This window comes from Orcinus orca, chromosome 20, assembly GCF_937001465.1.
Source record: "Orcinus orca chromosome 20, mOrcOrc1.1, whole genome shotgun sequence".
NCBI lineage: Eukaryota > Metazoa > Chordata > Mammalia > Artiodactyla > Delphinidae > Orcinus > Orcinus orca.
Window position 1 is genome coordinate 42,802,659 of NC_064578.1, and position 21,713 is coordinate 42,824,371.

The window sequence follows — 21,713 nt, forward strand, 5'->3', positions numbered from 1 at the left end:
TCGTAACACTGTGCCTCCTCTAACCCAACATTCAGCCACCATCATCATGCTTATTTTGTTTTCCATATTGCATGAATCCATCATCTTTACCACCTCCATGGGTTCCACCACGAACATCCTGGTCTAAGCTCTCATCATCTTTTGCCAACATGATGCCAAAACACTTCTAACTGGTTGGCTCACATCTGCCCTGTGTTTCTTCTGATCAGCTCTCTGTCCTGCACCAGCTCTGCCACCCATGCAAGCATTGATCCATTCACCACTCACTCCCTGAGCCACTGATGTCTCAGCATACAACCTACTTCATGGTCTTCTTTCTTGCTGCTCAACCTTACAGAGCATCTCTTATCTGTCTCATACCTGTAGCTTCCCTTCCCAACTTTGGAAGAGGTCTCGCCCCCTGCCGTAGCTACTTCCTGCACCAGAGACTAAATCACACCTTCTCCTGCAACTTCGGAGGCTTCTCATGCTTCCTCCTAGAAAGTATTTAGACTAAATACCGGTATTTAGACTCTGTCACCATAGATTAGCTTTGACTGTCTTGACTTGATGTAAATGGAGTCCCACAGTTTATTCTGTCATGTCTGTCTTCTTTTGATCTTCGTTATGCCTGTGAGAGTCATTCTTGTGGTTCTATATAGTTCAACTCTGTTCTCTGTACTCAGCAGTATCTCATTGTAAGGATGTCCATTCTCCTGTGATTGCCGTTTCTTTTCCTATTTCTGATATTATGAATATTCTTGTTCATGTTATTTTTGGAGATATATACTATGTATATACAATATAGTACTCATTTTTGCGGGGAATATACAGAGAGAGGAATGACTGGGTCTTAGGCTATGTGTATGTTTAGCTTGAACAGAAACTGCCAGACAGTTTTACAGAGTGGCTGCACCCTTTCACCGCTCCCACGAGCCATGTGTGAGAGTGCCCATTGCTACATTCCCATCAGCACTTGGTGTCTTCCCCTTTCCTTTCTGAGGCCCAGTGGTGAGGTGGCTCAGAACCACAGCACTGAAACCATTCTTGATGAGGTCATAGCTTTTATTCTAATTGCCAAATGTAAGAACAGTACTAACGACAGTGGATAATGGCCCACAATATACTGAACATTCAACCTGTGCCAGGCACTATGCTAAGTACTTTACAGGTGTGGTCTTGTTAACCCTCATGGCAGCTGGTGAATTAGGAACTGGGCATCTCCCAGTGTTTCAGGTTAGGAAATGGTGATTTACAGGTGGTTAATAACTGTCAAGATAACTGCTTGGTAGAGGCAGGGTTTGAACTGAAGTGACATTCTTCACCACCATGCTGTACTTTTTTTTTTTTTTTTTTTTGTACCTGTTTTTGATGCAGCAGAAACCTGTTCCACTTTTCTGCACCTGGGCTTTGGTAGCACTTGGTTCCAGTGGTCCCTCTTTTCCAATTCTGACTGTATTGTTCCCTGCTTCTTAGTCTGATTGCCTCCTCAATATTGGCTTTGCCTGGCAAACTCCCTGGCAGTCCACTGGTTAGGGCTCTGTGCTTCCATTGCAGGGGGCATGGGTTCAATCCCTAGTTGAGGAACTGGGATCCTGTATGCTGTGCAGCACAGCCAAACAAAAAAAAAAAAAAAAAAAAAAGGCTTTGCCTGGCATCTCATGGCCTTCTTTTAACTGTAATTAGTTTCCCTGAATGATCCACCTCTACTTCGTTCTTCAGCTTCAACTCATGCATGTTGTGTTCCATGTCCATGCTGTGATATAGACAGGATAGTTAACAAGTATTCATTGCTTTTTGGTCCTTGCACTGTAGGTGCAGTGTTTCAATTCATCCTCACAGTGATTTTTGAGAGACTCTATTTGTACTGATATGTAGGTGAGGGGGCAGAAGCTTGTGGAAGTTGAATGGCTTGCTGAAGGGCAGAAAACTAGCAAGGGGGTGTTGCTAGGATTTGTTTCTGGGCTGATTCTCCCCAGGTACCATGATATCAAACACAATACATTCTGTTGGCTTCTAAAATTTATAATTGACTACAGGTATATAGGTTTATATTAATCATAAACCTTAGTTTAATGACACACTTTTATTTGTCAGTGCACTGTCGTATTTTTAAACTTTTTCCAATCATTTATTTTCTCTATAAAGATTATAGTGAACACCATCAGCCAATGCGAGAACAGGAGTATTACCAACCAATATCCTACCTCTATCTATACATTTCTTCTTTTTCCAGTCCTCTCTTTTCCTGAATCACTGTCTTGAACTTGCTTTCATAATTTCATTACTTTATCTTGGGAGTGTTTTGTATTATAAATTGAATTTCTTTTGTAGATGTGGTGCATTTCAGATTCTGTTTCTTGTGTTGGATGTGTTATTTTGCATCTTACAAGCAACTTGTCTATTTCATCTAGTTGTCAGTTCATCGCTTTATTACATCATACTTGCTTGTAAGTATATTTAAAGAAAATATCAATTTAAATATTTAAATATCATTTTAATAATATTAAATTATTGAAATTATTAAAAATAAAATTATCAAATATAAAATTAAATATATTTATATTTATAAATAAAAATAAATATTTATATTTATAAATATTAAATATAAAATTATTAAAAATAATTTTAATAATTTAATCATTTAAATATCAATTTAAATATCATTTTAAAGAAAATATCAATATCTGTTTTTTAATTTCTGATAAGTAGTATCATTGTTGATTGCTATGGCTTGAATGTGTCCCCTACATGTTGAAATCCTCTCATCCAAAGATGATGGTATTAAGAGGTGGGACTGTGTTAAGTCATGAGGGTGGAACCCTCCTGAATGGGATCAGTGTTTTATCAAACACGCTCCAGAGAGATCCTTCGCTCCTTCCACCATGATAGTGAGAAGGCACCAGCTATGAACCAGGAATAAGGCCCTCACCAGAATGTGACCATGCTGGCACCTTGATCCTGGGCTTCCCAGCTTCCAAAACTCTGAGAAACAAATTTCTGTTTGTAAGCTACCCAGACTGTGGTACGTTGTCACAGCAGCCTGAATGACTAAGACATTACTATAGTCTTCTGATATAAGCTTTTAAAAAAGTCAGTGTTAAATAAGAATCACAATGTGTGCACTATAGCTTTCTTTCTTCTTGAAATATTCTGTTACACCAGTATATCACAGTATATTTATCAATTTTTGTGGACATTCACCTGTTTCCATAATTACACCCATAAATTCTGACTATACTGTTCAGTTAAAGATACTCACTTGTTTCCTTTTTATTTATTTATTTATTTTCAGTTATTTTTTGTGGTTACCCACCTTGCTGTTATATGCAGATTCTTTTTTAAAAAATTTAATTTTTTATACAGCAGGTTCTTACTAGTTATCTATTTTATACACATTACTGTGTATATGTCAATCCCAATCTCCCAATTCATCCCACCACCGGCCCCCCCAACCCCTGCTTTCCCCCCTTGGTGTCCATATGTTTGTTCTCTACATCTGTGTCTCTATTTCTGCCTTGCAAACCAGTTCATCTGTACCATTTCTCTAGATCCCACATATATGTGTTAGTATATGATATTCGTTTTTCTCTTTCTGACTGACTTCACTCTGTATACAGAGTCTCTAGGTCCATCCACATCTCTACAAATGACCAAATTTTGTTCCTTGTTATGGCTGAGTAATATTCCATTGTATATATGTACCACATCTTCTTTATCCATTTGTCTGTCAGTGGGCATTTAGGTTGCTTCCATGACCTGGCTATTGTAAACAGTGCTGCAGTGAACATTGGGGTGCATGCGTCTTTTTGAATTATGGTTTTCTCTGGGTATATGCCTAGTAGTGGGATTGCTGGGTCATATGGTAATTCTATTTTTTAGTTTTTTAAGGAACCTCCATACTGTTCTCCATAGTATCGATTTACATTCCCACCAACAATGCAAGAAGGTTCCCTTCTCTCCACACCCTCTCCAGCATTTGTTGTTTCTAGATTTTCTGATGATGCCCGTTCTACCGGTGTGAGGTAACACCTCACTGTAGCTTTGATTTCCATTTCTCTAATAATTAATGATGTTGAGCAGCTTTTCATATGCCTCTTGGCCATCTGTATGTCTTCTTGGAAATGTCTATTTAGCTCTTCTGCCCATTTTTGGATTGGGTTGTTTGTTTTTTGATATTGAGCTGCATGAGCTGCTTGTATATTTTGGAGATTAATCCTTTGTCAGCTGCTTCGTTTGCAAATATTTTCTCCCATTCTGAGGGTTGTCTTTTCGTCTTGTTTATGGTTTCCTTTGCTGTGCAAAAGCTCTTAAGTTTCATTAGGTCCCATTTATTTATTTTTTTTATTTCCATTTCTCTAGGAGGTGGGTCAAAAGGGATCTTGCTGTGATTTATGTCATAGAGTGTTCTTCTTATGTTTTCCTCTAAGAGTTTTATAGTGTCCAGTCTTACATTTAGGTCTTTAATCCATTTTGACTTTATTTTTGTGTATGGTGTTAGGGAGTGTTCTAATTTCATTCTTTTACATGTAGCTGTCCAGTTTTCCCAGCACCACTTATTGAAGAGACTGTCTTTTCTCCATTGTATACCCTTGTCTTCTTTGTCATAGGTTAGTTGACAATAGGTGCATGGGTTTATCTCTGGGCTTTCTATCTTGTTCCATTGGTCAATATTTCTGTTTTTGTGAAACTACCATACTGTCTTGATTACTGTAGTTTTGTAGTATAGTCTGAAGTCAGGGAGTTTGATTTCTCCAGCTCCGCTTTTTTCCCTCAAGATTGCTTTGGCTATTCGGGGTGTTTTGCGTCTCCATACAAATTTAAAGGTTTTTTCTTCTGGTTTTGTAAAAAAAAGCCATTGGTAATTTGATAGGGATTGCATTGAATCTGTAGATTGCTTTGGGTAGTATAGTCATTTTCACAATATTGATTCTTCCAATCCAAGAACATGGTATATCGCTCCATCTGTTTGTGTCATCTTTGTTTTCTTTCATCAGTGTCTTATAGTCTTCTGAGTACAGGTCTTTTACCTCCTTAGGTAGGTTTATTCCTAGGTATTTTATTCTTTTTGTTGCAGTGGTGACTGGGAGTGTTTCCTTAACTTCTCTTTCTGATCTTTCATTGTTAGTGTATAGGAATGCAAGAGATTTCTGTGCATTAATTTTGTATCCTGCTACTTTACCAAATTCATTGATTAGCTCTATTAGTTTTCTGGTAGCATCTTTAGGATTCTCTATGTATAGTATCATGTTATCTGCAAACAGTGACAGCTTTACTTCTTCCTTTCCAATTTGGATTCCTTTTATTTCTTTTTCTTCTCTGATTGCCATGGCTAGGACTTCCAAACTATGTTGAGTAATAGTGGCAACAGTGGACATCCTTGTCTTGTTCCTGATCTTAGAGGAAATGCTTTCAGTTTTTCACCACTGAGAATGATGTTTGCTGTGGGTTTGTTGTTTATGGCATATGGCCTTACTATGTTGAAGTAGGTTCCCTCTATGCCCACTTTCTGGAGTGTTTTTGTCATAAATGGGTGTTGAATTTTCTCAAAAGTTTTTTTTGCATCTATTGAGAAAAGCATGGTTTTTATTCTTCAATTTGTTAATATGGTGTATCACACTGATTGATTTACGTATATTGAAGAATCCTTGCATCTCTGGGATAAATCCCACTTGATCATGGTGTATGATCCTTTTAATGTGCTGTTGGATTCTGTTTGCTAGTATTTTGTTGAGGATTTTTGCATCTAGGTTCATCAGTGATATCAGTCTGTAATTTTCTTTTTCTGTAGTATCTTTGTCTGGTTTTGGTATCAGGGTGATGGTGGCCTTGCAGAATGAGTTTGGGAGTGTTCCATCCTCTGCAATTTTTTGGAAGAGTTTGAGAAGGATGGGTGTTAGGTCTTCTCTCTCTAAATGTTTGATTGAATTCACCTATGAAGCCATCTGGTCCTGGACTTTCATTTGTTGGAATGTTTTTTTCCTTTTTTGTATAAATTATTTTTTCTTTTTATTCTGAAGAAGTTACATATTTAACATATTGTGTGTCCTCACTTATGAACACGATGACTTCTCTCTCCATTTGAGGACATAGCGAGAAGGTGGCTCTCTGCAAGCCAGGAAACTGAACCCCATAGGAATCTTGATCTTGGACTTTCCTAACTCCAGAACTGAATATAGAAAAAAGACACAATATGTGGCAAAAACAGGAAAGTAAACAACTAGTGACAGTGAGAGGAAACAAGATGGTGGAGAAGGACCTTGTGTTAACTCTTCTCATGAGCACACCAAAATCACAACTAACTGCTGAACGACCATCGATAAAGATGACTGGAACCTACCAAAAAAAATTCTACAGCCAAAGACATAAAGAGGAAACCAGAGCGAGATGGTAGGAGGGGCACACTCACAATATAATCAAATCCCATACCTCCCAGGTGGGTGACACACAAACTGGAGAATACTGGAGGATAATTATATCACAGAAGTTCTGCCACAGGAGAGTTCTTAGCCCCACGTCAGGCTCCCCAGCGTGAGGGTCCAGCATCAGGAGGAGGAGCCCCAGAGCATTTGACTTTTGAAGGCCAACAGGGCTTGAATGCAGGAGCTCCACAGGACTGGGGAAAACAGAAACTCCACTCTTGGAGTGCACACACAGTCTCATGTACACTGGGACCTAGGGCAAAAGCAGTGACTTCATCGGAGTGTAGACCAGACCTACCTGCTGGTCTTGGAGGGTCTCCTGGGGAGGCAGGGGGCAGCTGTATCTCACCCTGGGGACGTACACACTGGAGGCGGAGATATTGGTGAGTATTCATCTACATTAACTTGTCACTGAAGGCAGAAGTCTTTCTGGGGTCATTAGCACCAAGACCTAACCCTACCCAAAAGCCTGTAGGCTCCCATGCTGCGATGCTTTAGACCAAACAGCCAACTTGGTGGGAACACAGCCCCACCCATCGGCAGATAGGCTGCCTAAAGACTTCCTCAGTCCACAGCCACCTCTAGAGACATCCCTTGACATGGCCCTGTTCACCAGAAAGCCAAAACCCAGCTCTACCCTCCAGTGGGTAGGCATCAGCCCCTCCCACCAGGAAGCCTGCACAAGCCTCTTGACCAGCCTCACTCACCAGGGGGCAGTCCATAAGCAAGAAAACTATGATCCCTAAGCTTGTGTAACTAAGTCCTTAAACACAGGTCAGAAACTACTGTAGGACCAGCTGTCCTCTGCCCCTTGGGTGATGAGAGGGGAGTATACTGCTGGGACAAATAGTCCATCCCCTAGAGAGGGCCACTTCTCCAAGGTTGAAAAACATAATGAACCTAACACACATAAAAATGCAAATAGAAATTCAGACAAAATGAGACAGCAAAGGAATATGTTCCAGATGAAGCAACAAGAAATAAACCCACAAGAACAACTAAATGAAGTGGAGATGGGCAATCTACCCAAGAAGAGTTAAGAGTAATGATCGTAAAGATGACCCAAGAATTCGGGAAAAGAAAGGATGCAGAGAAGTTTAAGTTACAAGAAGTTTTTAGCAAAGAGTTAGAAAATATAAAGAACAACCAAACAGAGTTGAAGAATACAATAACTGAAATGAAAAATACACTATAAAGGGATCAACAGCAGAATAAATGAGGCAGAAGAATGGGTCAGTGAACTGGAAGACAGTGGTGGAAATCGCTGCCACAGAACAAAGAAGAAAGAAAAGAAATGAGGACAGTTTAGAGATATCTGCGACAATATCAAACACACTAACATTCACGTTATAGGGTCCCAGAAGGAGAAGAGAGAAAGGGCCAAGAAAATACTTGAAGAGATAATAGCTGAAAACTTCCTTAACACGGGAAAGGTAACAGTCACCCCAAGTTCACAGGAAGTGCAGAGTCCCATACGGGATTAATCCAAGGAGGAACATGCCAAGACACATGGTAAGAAAGAAAATATTAAAAGCAACAAATAACATACAAGGGAATTCCCATAATGCTATCAGCTGACTTTCAGTAGAAACTCTGCAGGTCAGAAGGGAATGGCATGATATATTTAAAGTGATGAAAGGGGGAAACCTACAACCAAGAATACTCTACCCAGCGAGACTCTAGTCAGATTTTATGGAGAAATCAAAAGCTTTATAGACAAGCAAAAGCTAAAAGAATTCAGCACCACCAAACCAGCTTTACAACAAATGCTAAAGGATCTTCTGTAGGCAGAAAAGAAAAGGCCACAACTAGAAACAAGAAAATTATGAAATGGGAAAGCTCACCAGTAAAGGCGAATGTAAGTATAGGTAGGAAATCATCTACACACAAACTATGGAGGTTAAAGACAAAAGACAAAAGTAGTGGGACTTCCCTGGTGGCACAGAGGTTAATCTGCTTGCCAGTGCAGGGGATATGGGTTCAGGCCCTGGTCTGGGAAGATCCCACATGCCGTGAAGCAACTGAGCCCGTGTGCCACAAATACTGAGCCTGCACTCTAGAGCCCTCAAGCCACAAATACTGAGCCTGCATGCCAAAACTACTGAAGCCCACACACCTAGAGCCTGTGCTCCACAACAAGAGAAGCCACTGCAATGAGAAGCCTGCGCACCACAATGAAGAGTAGCCCCCACTCACTGCAACTAGATGAAAGCCCACGTGCAGCAGCGAAGACCCAACACCCCCAAAAATAAATAAAATATAAAAACATATAAAAAACTCCTTTTAAAAAAATAAAGTTCTTGGTGAAAATGAAAAATGTGTCTTTTATTTTTACTTAAAAACCAAAGGCACTTTTTGGCCAACCCAATATATATAAAACAGGAACAAGACTCATAGAGAACAAACTAGTGGTTACCAGTAGGGAGAGGTAAAGGAGGAGGGGCAAGATAGCTGTATGGGATTAAGAGGTATAAACTACTATGTATGAAATAGATAAGCAACAAGGATATACTGTACAGCACAGGGAAATAGAGCCATTGTTTTGTAAGTACTTTAAATGGAGTATAATTTATAAAAATATGGAATCACTATGTTGTACACATGAAACTAATATAATATTGTAAATCATCTATACTTCAATTAAAAAGTGGCTACTTCTGGGCTCTCTATTCTATTCCACAAGAACATACACACTGGCCAAAAAACTTTTAATGAGGAGTTCAACCTCAGTGGTAATGAGGTAAATGCCAGTGAAGACCAGAGTAAGAAACCAGTTAGCACCTATTCAACTGGAAGAAATTATAGAGCCCAAAAATATCATATGTGGGACAGGATGTGGTGTATGAAATCTCACATTCATTGCTGGTGAAGTTAACAAACTGATAACGTCACTTTAGAAAACACTGGGCAACATCTTGTAAAGTTGTTTTCCATCAGTCATTCCACTCATAAGAAGAATTACAACTAAAACTCCTGCACGTGTGTGCAGCAAGGTGGATAACCACCAAATAAAAAAAGAAAGAAAAAGGAAACAAGTATCTTTCATTGAACAAGGTAGTATAGTGAGAATTTTTGGATATAATTATGGAAATAGGTGAATGTCCACAAAAATCGATAAATACATTGTGATATATTGACGTAACAGAATATTTTGAGAAGAAGGAAAAAAAAACACTACAGCTCACACACAGTGATTCTTAGTAATTTAACACTGAATTCTTTAAAAGCATGTATCAGAAAACTACATCAATGTCTTGGTCCATTTGGGCTGCTGTAACATACCAAAGCCTGGGTAGCTTACAAACAACAGAAATTTGTTTCTCACAGTTCTGGAGGCTGGGGAGTCCAGGATCAAGGCGCCAGCATGGTCACGTTTTGGTGAGGGCATTCTTTCTGGTTCATAGCCAGTGCCTTCTTACTGTGTCCCCACATGGTGGAAGGGATGAGGGATCTCTCTGGAGCCTGTTGGATAAGACACTGAACGCTCATGACTTCTGCACCTCCCAACGGCCCCAACTCCTAATACCATCATCTTTGGAGATGAAGATTTCAACAAATGAAATGTGAGGGGTACACATTCAAGCCATAGCAATCAAGTATGATAACCATTTATCAGAAATTAAAAAACAGAAAACCATATAATACGCTGTTTAAGTATGCTTACAAACAGGTATGATACGATTTTAATTAAACCAATGAATTGACAACTAGATGAAATAGACAAACTGCTTGAAAGATGCAAAATAACAAATCCAGCACAAGAAACAGAAAATCTGAAAGCCACCACATCTACAAAAGAAATTCTATTTATAATATAAAACACTCCCACATATAAAGTAATGAAATTATGAAGGCAAGTTCAAGACAGTGATTATCTTTGTCAGGAAGGGAGAGGATGGGAAAGGGAGAAATATATAGATCAAGGTAGGATATTGGTTGGTAATACTCCTGTTCTTGCATTGGTTGATGGCGTTCACTATAATTTTTTTTTTTTTTAATCTTTTGGCCACGCTGCGCGGCATGTGGGATCTTAGTTCCCTGACCAGGGGTTGAACCCACATCCCTTGCTTTGGAAGCATGGAGTCTTAACCAATGGACCACCAGGGAAATTCCCACTGTAATCTTTTTAGGGGAAATAAATAAATGACTGGGAAAAGTTTAAAAATAAATTAAACATGATAGTACATTGCCAGATGATGAGTGTGTCATAAACCAAGGTTTATGATTAATATAAACGTATACAACTGTAGTCAAATATAAATGTTAGAAGCCAACAGAGTATTGTGTTTGACATCATGGTACCTAGGGAGAATCAGCCCAGGCTCAAATCCCAGCAACACCCCCTTGCTAGTTTTCTGACCTTCAGCAAGCCGTTCAACTTCCACAAGCTTCTGCTTCCTCACCTACAAATCAGAGTACAAGTAGAGTCTCAAAAAATCACTGTGAGGATGAATTGAAACAGTGTATATACAGTGTTTACAAGCACCAAAAAGCAATGAATACCTGTTAACTATCCTGCCTATATTGCGGCATGGATATGGGACACAACATGCATGAGCTGAAGAACTAAGAGTAGAGGCGGATCATTCTGGGAGACTAATTACAATAAAAAGAAAGGGCCATGAGATGTCAGGCAAAGCCAATATTGAGGAGGCGATCAGAGTAAGAGGCAGAGAACAATCCAGTCAGAACTGGAAAAGAGGGACCACTGGGACTAAGTGCTACCAAAGCTGAGGCACAGAAAAGTGGAACAGGTTTCTGCTGCATCGAAAACCAGTACAGCGTGGTGGTGAAGAATGTCACTTCAGTTCAAACCCTGCCTCTATGAAGCAGTCATCTTGACAGTTATTAACCACCTGTAAATCACCATTTCCTAACCTGAAACACTGGGAGATGCCCAGTTCCTAATTCACCAGCTGCCATGAGGGTTAACAAGACCACACCTGTAAAGTACTTAGCATAGTGCCTGGCACAGGTTGAATGTTCAGTATATCGTGGGCCATTATTCACTATCGTTAGTGCTGTTGTTGCATTTGGCAATTAGGATAAAAGCTATGACCTCATCAAGAATGGTTTCAGTGCTGTGGTTCTGAGCCACCTCACCACTGGGCCTCAGAAAGGAAAGGGGAAGACACCAAGTGCTGATGGGAATGTAGCAATGGGCACTCTCACACATGGCTCGTGGGAGCGTGAAAGGGTGCAGCCACTCTGTAAAACTGTCTGGCAGTTTCTGTTCAAGCTACACATATACATAGCCTAAGACCCAGTCATTCCTCTCTCTGTATATTCCCCACAAAAATGAGTACTATATTACATATACATAGTATATATCTCCAAAAATAACACGAACAAGAATGTTCATAATATCAGAAATAGGAAAAGAAACGGCAATCACAGGAGAATGGACATCCTTACAATGAGATACTGCTGAGTACAGAGAACAGAGTTGAACTATACAGAACCACAAGAATGACTCTCACAGGCATAACGAAGATCAAAAGAAGACAGACATGACAGAATAAACTGTGGGACTCCATTTACATCAAGTCAAGACAGTCAAAGCTAATCTATGGTGACAGAGTCTAAATACCGGTATTTAGTCTAAATACTTTCTAGGAGGAAGCATGAGAAGCCTCCGAAGTTGCAGGAGAAGGTGTGGTTTAGTCTCTGGTGCAGGAAGTAGCTACGGCAGGGGCGAGACCTCTTCCAAAGTTGGGAAGGGAAGCTACAGGTATGAGACAGATAAGAGATGCTCTGTAAGGTTGAGCAGCAAGAAAGAAGGCAATGAAGTAGGTTGTATGCTGAGACATCAGTGGCTCAGGGAGTGGTGAATGTTTGGATCAACGCTTGTATGGATGGCAGAGCTGGTGCAGGAGAGAGCTGATCAGAAGAAACACAGAGCAGATGTGAGCCAACCAGTTAGGAGTGTCTTGGCATCGTCCTGGCAAAAGATGATGAGCGCTTAAAGCAGGATGTTCGTGGTGCAGCTCACAGAGGTGGCGGAGGTGGTGGCTTTATCCAATATGAAAACCATAAAATAAGCAGGATGATAATGGCTGAATGTTGGGTTAGATGGAGGCAGAGTACTATGAGTTTGTACAAGGTCGTTTCCCACCTTCTCAACTGTCTGAATGACAAGGCCATCCACTGATACTGTGGAGGATGGAGGAGTGGGCAAGATCATGATTTCCTTCTAAGGTATGAAGAATTTGATGGAACATGTGGAATGTAATTGAAAGGTGAGTATTTGGAAGAGACTCCATCGGGCTGTGAAGGGGGCTAGAGACACACATGAACTGGCTGGGGAGTGCAAGGAAGCAGGAGAGGGGCAAGACCGTGACTGCAGTGGCACCAATCAACACACTTTGTGACTCTAACTGTTCTCAGCAGCCCAGATGTGGGCCAAACAAAGCCAAATACCATCTTGAGGCTCTACAGTAAAGGAGGGCCAGGAAGACAATGCAGCTAGGGATTGCTTCTGTCTGACAAACGGAAGGATAGATGAACAGGTGGAAAAGGGTGGGATGCAGCCTACGGGCAGAGATGGTAACATAAACTCTTTTATTCTGAGTCTAGGAGGACATGTGAGGGATTATGCATTGTGATTGTTATTATTACATGAAAGATCCTAACAGCTTTTTTTGAGCTTGTAACTATAACTCAGGCATGGTGCTAACTAATTTCATGCATCAAATGATTACATCTTCAAACAGCCCAATGAGTTAGAAATTATTATCACTTTCATTTTTCAGGAGTAGGCTGAGTGCAGCAGACTGGTTTGATGTAAACAAAACCCAGAAACCCATCTGCTCTTCTCCTTGGACACAGAGCTAAACCTCAGTTCCAGCTGCATCGAAAGAGGGATACAGACTCACAGACATAGAGAACAAGCTTGTGGCTGCCAAGGGGGAGGGCGGGGTGGGGGAGGGATGGATTGGGAATTTGGGATTAGTAGACGTAATCTATTATATATATGTATGACTGAATTGCTTTTCTGTACACCAGAAACTAACACAACATTGTAAATCAACTATACTTCAATAAAATAAATGGAAAAAAAAAAGGGATGGCCAACTGCCGAGTTCTTGTCAAGAGTGTGAGGGGAAATAATGTAGGTGTGACTTCCATACTTCCTCTCATTTCCCCTCTGCCAGTAGAATGATGCCAAGGTAACCATAAAGCCAGACAGGCGATACCTGGGTCTCTGAATAACCGTGTGATACAATCTTACACACTGACCCACACGAGCCCTGCCACGAGTGAGAAAAATCCTTCATGTGTTGAGCCACTCAGCTTTTGGAGACTATCTGTTACTGCAGTGAACATTAACAGCCTAAATTAACTAAAGGAGGCCCGACAAAATCATGCAACTTCCCTATTGCCACTGGGCTGGTGACTGGCAAAGGCAGGTTTTAATACCAAGCAGTTGGAGCCCAGAGCCTTGCCCTTATACATAAAACAGGTTCTTTACCCTGTGGCAGAAAAGAATCTGTTGAGGTGGGAGGACAAAGGGACTTCGAGACGGAGAGCTCTATCCTGACCCAGGCACCCAAGGAGGCCACAACAAGAAGCTTCCCACGGAATTCCAGAGGCAGTGGTCCCCTCAGTTAAGGTTGCCATGACCCCTCCTGCCCAACACTTGGTCACCCACCTGGACAGGCACTTTGGGAGAGGCTTCTCTTCACCACCCACAGCTCCTGCCTGTGCTTCAGTGGGTGGATTAGATCTGGTTTGGGAACCGGATATCCTGTTTGTGGAGAAAGAAATAAGATATTCGTATTTTTAGCAAAGACAAAAAGAAATGTTTCAGTCCTGTCTGGGACTTTGAGATGGAGAGGAGACCTCGGAATGAGGCTGCTCTTGTCCAAACTGATCTGTGACCTGGGAACCAAAGCCAAGAACGTTATCATTAGGCCCTAAAGGCTGAGTAGGGTAGTGCTAGCTGTCTAGGGTGATCCATCTCCCTAGTCCTGGAGGACCCCCCAAAACTGTCCAGATGCAGTCATGGGACCCAGATGCACTAGTGTTCATGGAACATTAATTATGACCATTGCTAACAACTGCCTTCCTTGACACTGACCCACTTTTTATTTAACTTTAATACATGTCTTCATATAGGGAATCTTGTGTCCATATAAGAAATGGAAAAACCAGTTTCATTTGCCACAAATGCAAAGTTACTGCAAGAAAATCAAAACAGAACTATCAAGTCTCAATGAACTCATGCTGCCTGCTCAGGGCTCTGAGTCTGAGGCTGTCCCTTCTGTTGAAGAGAGAAATTGCCAGCAGTCAAAAGGGCATTAAAAGACAGCATGAAACAGCAACAGGAAAAACAAGAGAAAAAGGAACGGCCTTCTCTGATTGTCCATCATTGCCACTTGCCATGTTTGTGCACCCTCTAAAATGATCTCCCATACCAAGAGACGATCATGGCCCAGACTTAAGTACACGAGGGATGAGCATGTAGGCATCAGGGGCCAAAAAAGCCTTTTAAAGGAGATTCTGTTTTTCAGAATGACTGCCAGTAGGACTCACACAGATGCCTCCTGATGTCCTGTCTGCTTCACTCACTTGCTGAACAACATGCCATTACCCAGGGGTTCTGCTGACTGGGCTATAAACCAATCAAGCTTGGCCACTCAGTCTCCATCTTGTAGGAATCTGGAGAAGGAACAAATTAGGGCCAGCCTGTGCTGAGCACTGGAGTAAGAGGTAAAAAGAAGTGTGGGCTCGGGTGGCTGTTTCCTGCCACTAGAACACCCATGCAGAGACAGCCAGACATAGAAAAAGACAGATATATGAGGAAAAAAAAAAGTACAGCAAGAAGCAGAGACAAGGAATTGAGAGGTTTCTTAGATCAAGGGTAGGGGGTGACCATTTCTGGCTATCAGCTCCCTGCAGCAGAAAAAGCCAATCTGCTGAGAATGGCACAAGGAGACCCAGAAATAGATCAGAAGACACCAAGGCCAGTATCTAATCAGGATTTCTTCCATTTCCTGACTTTAGTCTCTCATGGTGCCTGACTGGACCTCCTACCCCTCAATATTATAAGACACCCATATTTCCTCCAACAAATCCTTCTCCTCTGCCATCTGAGCCGTTGAGGGGAACTAGGTTTCTTGCTCCAAATTCCTTGTGGCAGACACAGGAGCCTGAAAATAAACCAATACATGTCAGGGCCGTGGGGAGGAGGGAGAGTGTCCTCAGAAGCCTCCTGAAAAGGGCAGCATGAAAGAGGTTGCAGGTCCCCACAGAAAGAGCAGTGAGGCCTTACCCACAGGTCTCCAGCATCACCTCCCAGTACAGGCTCCTCTGGGCAGCATCCAGCTAACCCCACTCGTCCTAGGTAAAGGTCACTGCCACGTCCTTGAAGGTCACGGATGCCTGGAAAGTCAAACAGAGGTAGCTTTGTTGGCCCTGGGACAGACAGATGTGATTAGAGCTCAACGTTCAGTCGTTGGTAAAGGACCAGAGGGCCCCAAAGTCAATAACACTCAGCACTTCCTGGGAGCCCAGTTCTGTGTCAGGCTCCAAGGCGAGGCAGATTAGAGCCAAAGGTCTTCTATGCTGAAATCATTCACAAAAGACATAAAACGATGCCAAGGCCGTGTGGCCTAAGAGACATGCAAGCATTCTGGCAATGAAGGGGAGGGAACAGATGACAGTGATCATAATACTAATCGGCAGTTGAGCATAATACTAATCAGCTGGTCCTCACCATGTGCCTACACCATGGCCTCTAATTCCCTGTGTGAGCGGGACCAAGAAGGGCGGCAACCAAAACGGGTCCTGTGGGCTCCCTCTAACCCCCCCACAAGGTCTTACAAGGCGCAGAGGTGGTTCCTACCTCTTTATGGTGATTCTCTCGGAAGTTCTGAAAGGTCGCGGGCAAGGGAAGCCTGTGAACACAAAAGAAACACGTTTCAAAAGAACTAACGCCCCCAGGACGCCGGAAGTCCAAGCCAACAACACAGGAAACGCCCGTTTTACCGTCCCTATTGGCCCAATTCTTACTGCTTCCTCCCAGCACAGACTTCTGGGTAGTGTAGTTTCTCTCCTGCAGGCAGCCTGGCCAAGAACCGGAAAGCCTTCGGGGAACCCTAGGCGGGGTGCTAGGAAATGATGGCCTGAGGCTCTTAGGAAGGGGCCGGGCCTCGCACCTTCTTAAAGGGGAAGTACACAGATTTATCCGCCACCTGTCACAGATAACTTTAAAGATTTCAGATGCTCCAAAGGTTACAAACCTAATTGGATACACCACACCAAACTATGACTCAGAAAGTGTGTGTCTGTATCTAAGAGGAAACATATGATATCTAGCTACTCTTCAAATACATGGAGATTGAAGCCTTAGAGTTGGTCCTGTGGACCAAAAAAAATGCACAACAGGGAGTTGTGAGTTAAGTTTTATTCGGGGCAAAATGAGGACTTTAGCCTGGGACACAGCGGCTCAGATAGCTCTGAGGAACTGCTCCAAAGAGGTGTGTGCGTGCGTGCGTGCGTGCGTGTGTGTGTGTGTGTGTGTGTGTGTCAGTATATATGTGGTTTTGGTGAAGAGAGATACATGCAACCAAGCATACATTTTTGCAGAATGTTGCCACTAGTCCTGAGGAGCAGATGTCTCCATTAATGATTTTAGTGCTTTTCTAGATATGAGAAGATGTAAGAAATTGGGCTGATAAAACCTTCTCCTGAAAATATCTAACTATCTAAAGGCCTGTTCTGCCAGTTTTTCCTAGAGCACAGAGTGCCTTATTCCTGATCTCTGCTCTGAACTCCTCTCAAGGTGTGTTGAAAGTCAGCAACTGCAGTGGCTAGTAATCTAATCCTTGTAGAGGCAGATGGCTAGTGACAATTTTTATTTGGCAGTTTTGTAAATTTCAGTATGTTTTGTTAGGGATAAGTGAGAAAAGTCTCCAGCAGGGATGGAAAGATGGAGGGGAGGGGAGGACTTTCAGAGGCTCTGAAGCTGGTGAACATGGGTGGCACTCTGCCTCTGGTTGCCTCAGAAAACGTCTGTCCTGTTGGTATAATCAGTGATGTGTCCAACCCAGCAAGCAACATTATTTTATCCAGATACTGTTTCCTAATCCACATCCTAAAACACATTCAATTTCTTTTAGGAATCTGGAAAGGAAAGCCACTTACACAATGTCATTTCCTGCCGGGAAAGAAGCTGTCACAACCCCTGCAAGTGTGCCAAAGGGGCCTCTGAAACCTGAGACAAATATTTGTGACTTCAGGGTCTCAATTCCTTACTAAGAAGTGATTATCGCTTCACCTGTAATTTCACAAACAGTAGTAACTGCATGCAGAGTGAGAGTATCACTGAAACACACTTGTAAATTATTTAAATTCCTGAAAGTCATTAATAATAATTAAGAATTCATTCAAAGATAGTGGCAGAAATACCCCTGGGAAAGCACATTGTGAGAAGTGAAAAAAGTTAATATCTTAAGGAACTTTGAGCACAAGAAACTGAAGTCTGAGGAGTAATAGTGTGAGAAGTAATAGCCTGTGCTATCCTACAAGTTTTACCACACTTGAGGATTTCTCTTTTAAACGTGTGCCTTTTTTATTCTTAACACACTGAGGCAAAACCCACTAGAAGAAAGTGGTAAAGAGGACATTTGGAAGGATTTTCCAGAACGGTGAAAATGAACAGGAAGGGGGGTTGTTGTCATGTTTATTCACTGCTCTAACCAATGTTCAGTGAGCAAATAATGGATTTTTGGGCACTATCATCAGTGTATGGGAGACAAAGGAAAGAAGAGACACAAAGAAACCTGCCCTCATGATACGTACATTCCATTTGAGAACGACAGGCAGGAAAAATGAAAAAAAAATACTAAATTAAATAGTATGTAAAACATGGTAGACAAAATGGGGAAAAGGAGAGAAGGTGAGGGTGCCAAGAAGGTGGTGGAACAAATGTTGAGTCAGGGAGTAAAGGAAAATAATTTTTCAAGTAGAAAATATGAATTAATGATGCCGTTTTTAAAAAGAGCTTATGTAGGTGTAGATAGAGTAGGAAGCACCAGGATTTTCTCTCCTCACATAGACAATTTCAGCAGAATCTGTCTAGTGTAAGTATTTTGGAACTCTGTAGTCTACTGCAGTCAAATTCCATAAGAAGACTTGGGCAGTAAATTGTGGCTAATGTTAGTCAATTTCAGCCCTTAGCACAGTAGCAGCTACCAGTCCTCCACCTCCAGCCCTGTGACAGACCACTGTGCATGTGTTCCTGGAGCAAGCTATGTATAGCTTGTGCGAACCAGGGCAAAAAGAACCCTGTCCTCGAAACATCAGGGATCTGTTCTTTGATTTCTGTTCTTGATTAGAGAGGAGCAGACAACTGAGGGCTGTAAGGTGCATTGTTCTTGCACCTCCCCTCATTGTTGAGCCCCTCCCACTCTGGCTGATGTGACTTCTGGGAGGATTTAAAGGGCTAGAACCCTTTTTTTCCTCCCTTCAGTTTTCTCATTTTCCCACTTTGGGAGCTAGAAATCAAGGACTAGGACAGTGAAAAGCAACTTGCAAATATGAGAAAAATTAGAAAGTGATGAGGGAAAGGTGCAGGCCCAGAAAACACCTGAGAAGACTGAAAGTTTAAACCTCAGGAGATCCTTCCCACAGAGTTAGCCTACAAAATGAAAATAAAATAAGCAAAAATACCAAGCCCTGGAAAAAGGGGAGAGTCTGATTTCCAGAATTACCACATTATTAGATTTAAATGTCCAGTGTTCAACAACAACAAAATAAAACAAAAAAGAGAAAGAAAGAAAAAACAGAGCCAAAGAGAACTGCTAGATACCATGTAGAAGACTAACACACATTACAGGACTCCCAGAAAAGGAGAGAGAGAAAGGGGAAGCGAGAATATTTGAAGAAACGTGGCTGAAATCTTTCCTAATTTGGTGAAAGGCATAATTATAAATATCTCAGAAGTTCAACAAACTCCAAGTAAGATGACTGCAAGGAGACCCACTACAAGACACAATATAATCAAATTTTGAAAGACAAAGACAAAAGAGAGAGTTTTGAAAGTAGCAAGAGAGTAGCAACTTATCACATGCAAGGGATCAACATTAATATCATCAGTCTATTTCTCATTGGAAACTTTGAGGGCCAGGAGGCAGTGGGCCAATACATTAAAATGCTAAAACAAACCAACAACAACAACAAAACAAACACCCACACCATCAACCAAGAATCCTCTATTTGGCAAAACTTGGAGCCAAGAAATTAAGACATTCCTACATAAATAAAAGCTGTGGCAGTTTGTTACCACTAGAGCTGTCCTGTGCGAAATGCTCAAGGGAGTCCTGCAGTCCTGAAATAAAGGGAAACTACACAGTAACTTGAAGACACATGAAGGAGTAAAGATCTCAATAAAGGTAAATACATGGGAAATTATAAAATCTAGTATTATTGTAACACCAGTTTCTAACTCCACTTTTTGATTTCTACATTACTTTTTAAAATTATTAGTCTAAAACTAGTACGATTGTAACTTTGGTTTGTAACTCTGCATTTTGTATCCTACATATCTTAGATACTAATGCACTTTAAAGAATTATTAGTTTATATTTTTAGTCACACAATGTAAAAGATATAATTTTATGATATCAAACACCAGGGTTGGGGACGGAGTTGTAAAACAGAGTTTTTGTATGTTATTGGTTACGCTGGATAAATTCAAATTAGAATGTAATGACTTTAGTATGTTAAATGTAATCCCATGGTAACCACAAAGAAACAGCTATAAAATATATACAACAGAAAATGAGAAAAGAATTTAGATGTTTCACTACAAAAAATAGACCAAACACAAAAGAATACAGTAATGCAGGAAGTTAGGAATAAAAGAGCTACATCTTTGTTTTCTTTAAGTTATGTAGAAAACAAAAAGCAAAATGACAGAAGGAACAAGATAAAACCCTAGAAGAAGAAGTGGAGATATGCAATCTACCCCATAGAGAATTCAAGGTAATGATGGTAAATATGTTTAAAGAACTTGGGAAAAGATTGGATGAACAGAGTGAGAAGTTAGAAGGTTTTAATGAGTTAGAAAATATAAATAAGAACCAAGCAGAGATGAAGAATACAATAACTGATATGAAAAATACACTAGAAGGAAGAAACATTAGATTAAATGATACAGAGGAATGGATCAATGAGCTGGAAGACAGAGTAGTGGAAATCACTGAAGCTGAACAGAAAAAGAAAAGAGAATAAGAAGAAATGAGGACAATTTAAGAGACGTCTTGAACAACATCAAGCATACTAACGTTCTCATTATAGGGGTCCCAGAAGGAGAAGAGAGAGAGAAAGGGGCATAGAACATATGTGAAGATATCATAGTCAAAAACTTCCCTAACCTGGAAAAGGAAACAGACATCCAGGTCCAGGTAGCATAGAGAGTCCCAAAAAGGATCAACCCAAAAAGGACCAAACCAAGACACACTGTAACTAAAATGGCAAAAATTAAAGATAAAGAGAAAATATTAAAAGCAGTAAGGGAAAAGCAACAAGTTACATACAGGGAACTCCCATAATGTTAACATCTGACTTTTCAGCAGAAATTCTGCAGACAAGAAGAGAATGGCATGATATAGTTAAAATGATGAAAGGGGAAAACCTACAACCAAGAATACTCTGCCCAGCAAGGACTTCATTCATATTTGATGGAAAGATCAAAAATTTTACAGAGAAGCAAATGCTAAAAGTGTTCAGCACCACCAAACCAGCTTTACAAGAAATGTTAAAGGGACTTCTCTAACTAAAAAAGAAATGGCCACAACTAGAAACATGAAAATTATAAAAGGAAAAATCTCATTGTAAAGGCAAATATATAGAAAAGGTAGTAAATCAACCACTTATAAAGCTAGTAGGAAGGTTAAAGACAAAAGTAGTAAAATAATCTATATCCACAATAAGTAGTTAAGGGATACAAAAAAACCCACAAAAAGATGTAAAATATGATGTCAAAACATTAAAAGTGGTGGGGAGGGCTTCCCTGGTGGCACAGTGGATGAGAATCTGCCTGCTAATGCAGGGGACATGGGTTCGAGCCCTGGTCTGGGAAGATCCCACATGCCGCGGAGCAACTAGGCCCATGAGCCACATCTACTGAGCCTGCGCGTCTGGAGCCTGTGCTCCACGACAAGAGAGGCTGCGATAGTGAGAGGCCTGCACACTGCGATGAAGAGTGGCCGCCGCTTGCCACAACTAGAGAAAGCCCTCGCACGGAAGTGAAGACCCAACACAGCCAAAAATAAATTAATTAATTAATTAAAAGTGGTGGGGAGA

The 21,713-nt window shown here is 41.1% G+C and overlaps 1 protein-coding gene and 1 long non-coding RNA gene across 2 annotated transcripts in view; both read right to left on the minus strand.

Annotated features, from left to right (window-relative positions):
• Positions 1 to 3,250: 3,250 nt before the first annotated feature.
• Positions 3,251 to 11,836, minus strand: LOC125962670 (uncharacterized). Its single transcript, XR_007474184.1, has 2 exons — positions 10,704 to 11,836; positions 3,251 to 9,863 (listed from the first exon to the last, which is right to left on the minus strand). It is a non-coding gene; the product is annotated as an uncharacterized LOC125962670 (long non-coding RNA).
• A 48-nt stretch (positions 11,837 to 11,884) lies between these two features.
• ZNF599 (zinc finger protein 599) overlaps positions 11,885 to 21,713 on the minus strand; it is a 61,164-nt gene continuing 51,335 nt past the window's right edge. The window contains exons 4-7 of the mRNA XM_033413844.2: positions 16,249 to 16,300; positions 15,676 to 15,785; positions 14,053 to 14,148; positions 11,885 to 12,126 (exon numbers count right to left, since the gene is read on the minus strand). Coding sequence (XP_033269735.1) covers positions 15,776 to 15,785; positions 16,249 to 16,300 — 62 coding nt within the window. The 3' untranslated portion in view covers positions 11,885 to 12,126; positions 14,053 to 14,148; positions 15,676 to 15,775. The remainder of the gene's footprint in view (positions 12,127 to 14,052; positions 14,149 to 15,675; positions 15,786 to 16,248; positions 16,301 to 21,713) is intronic.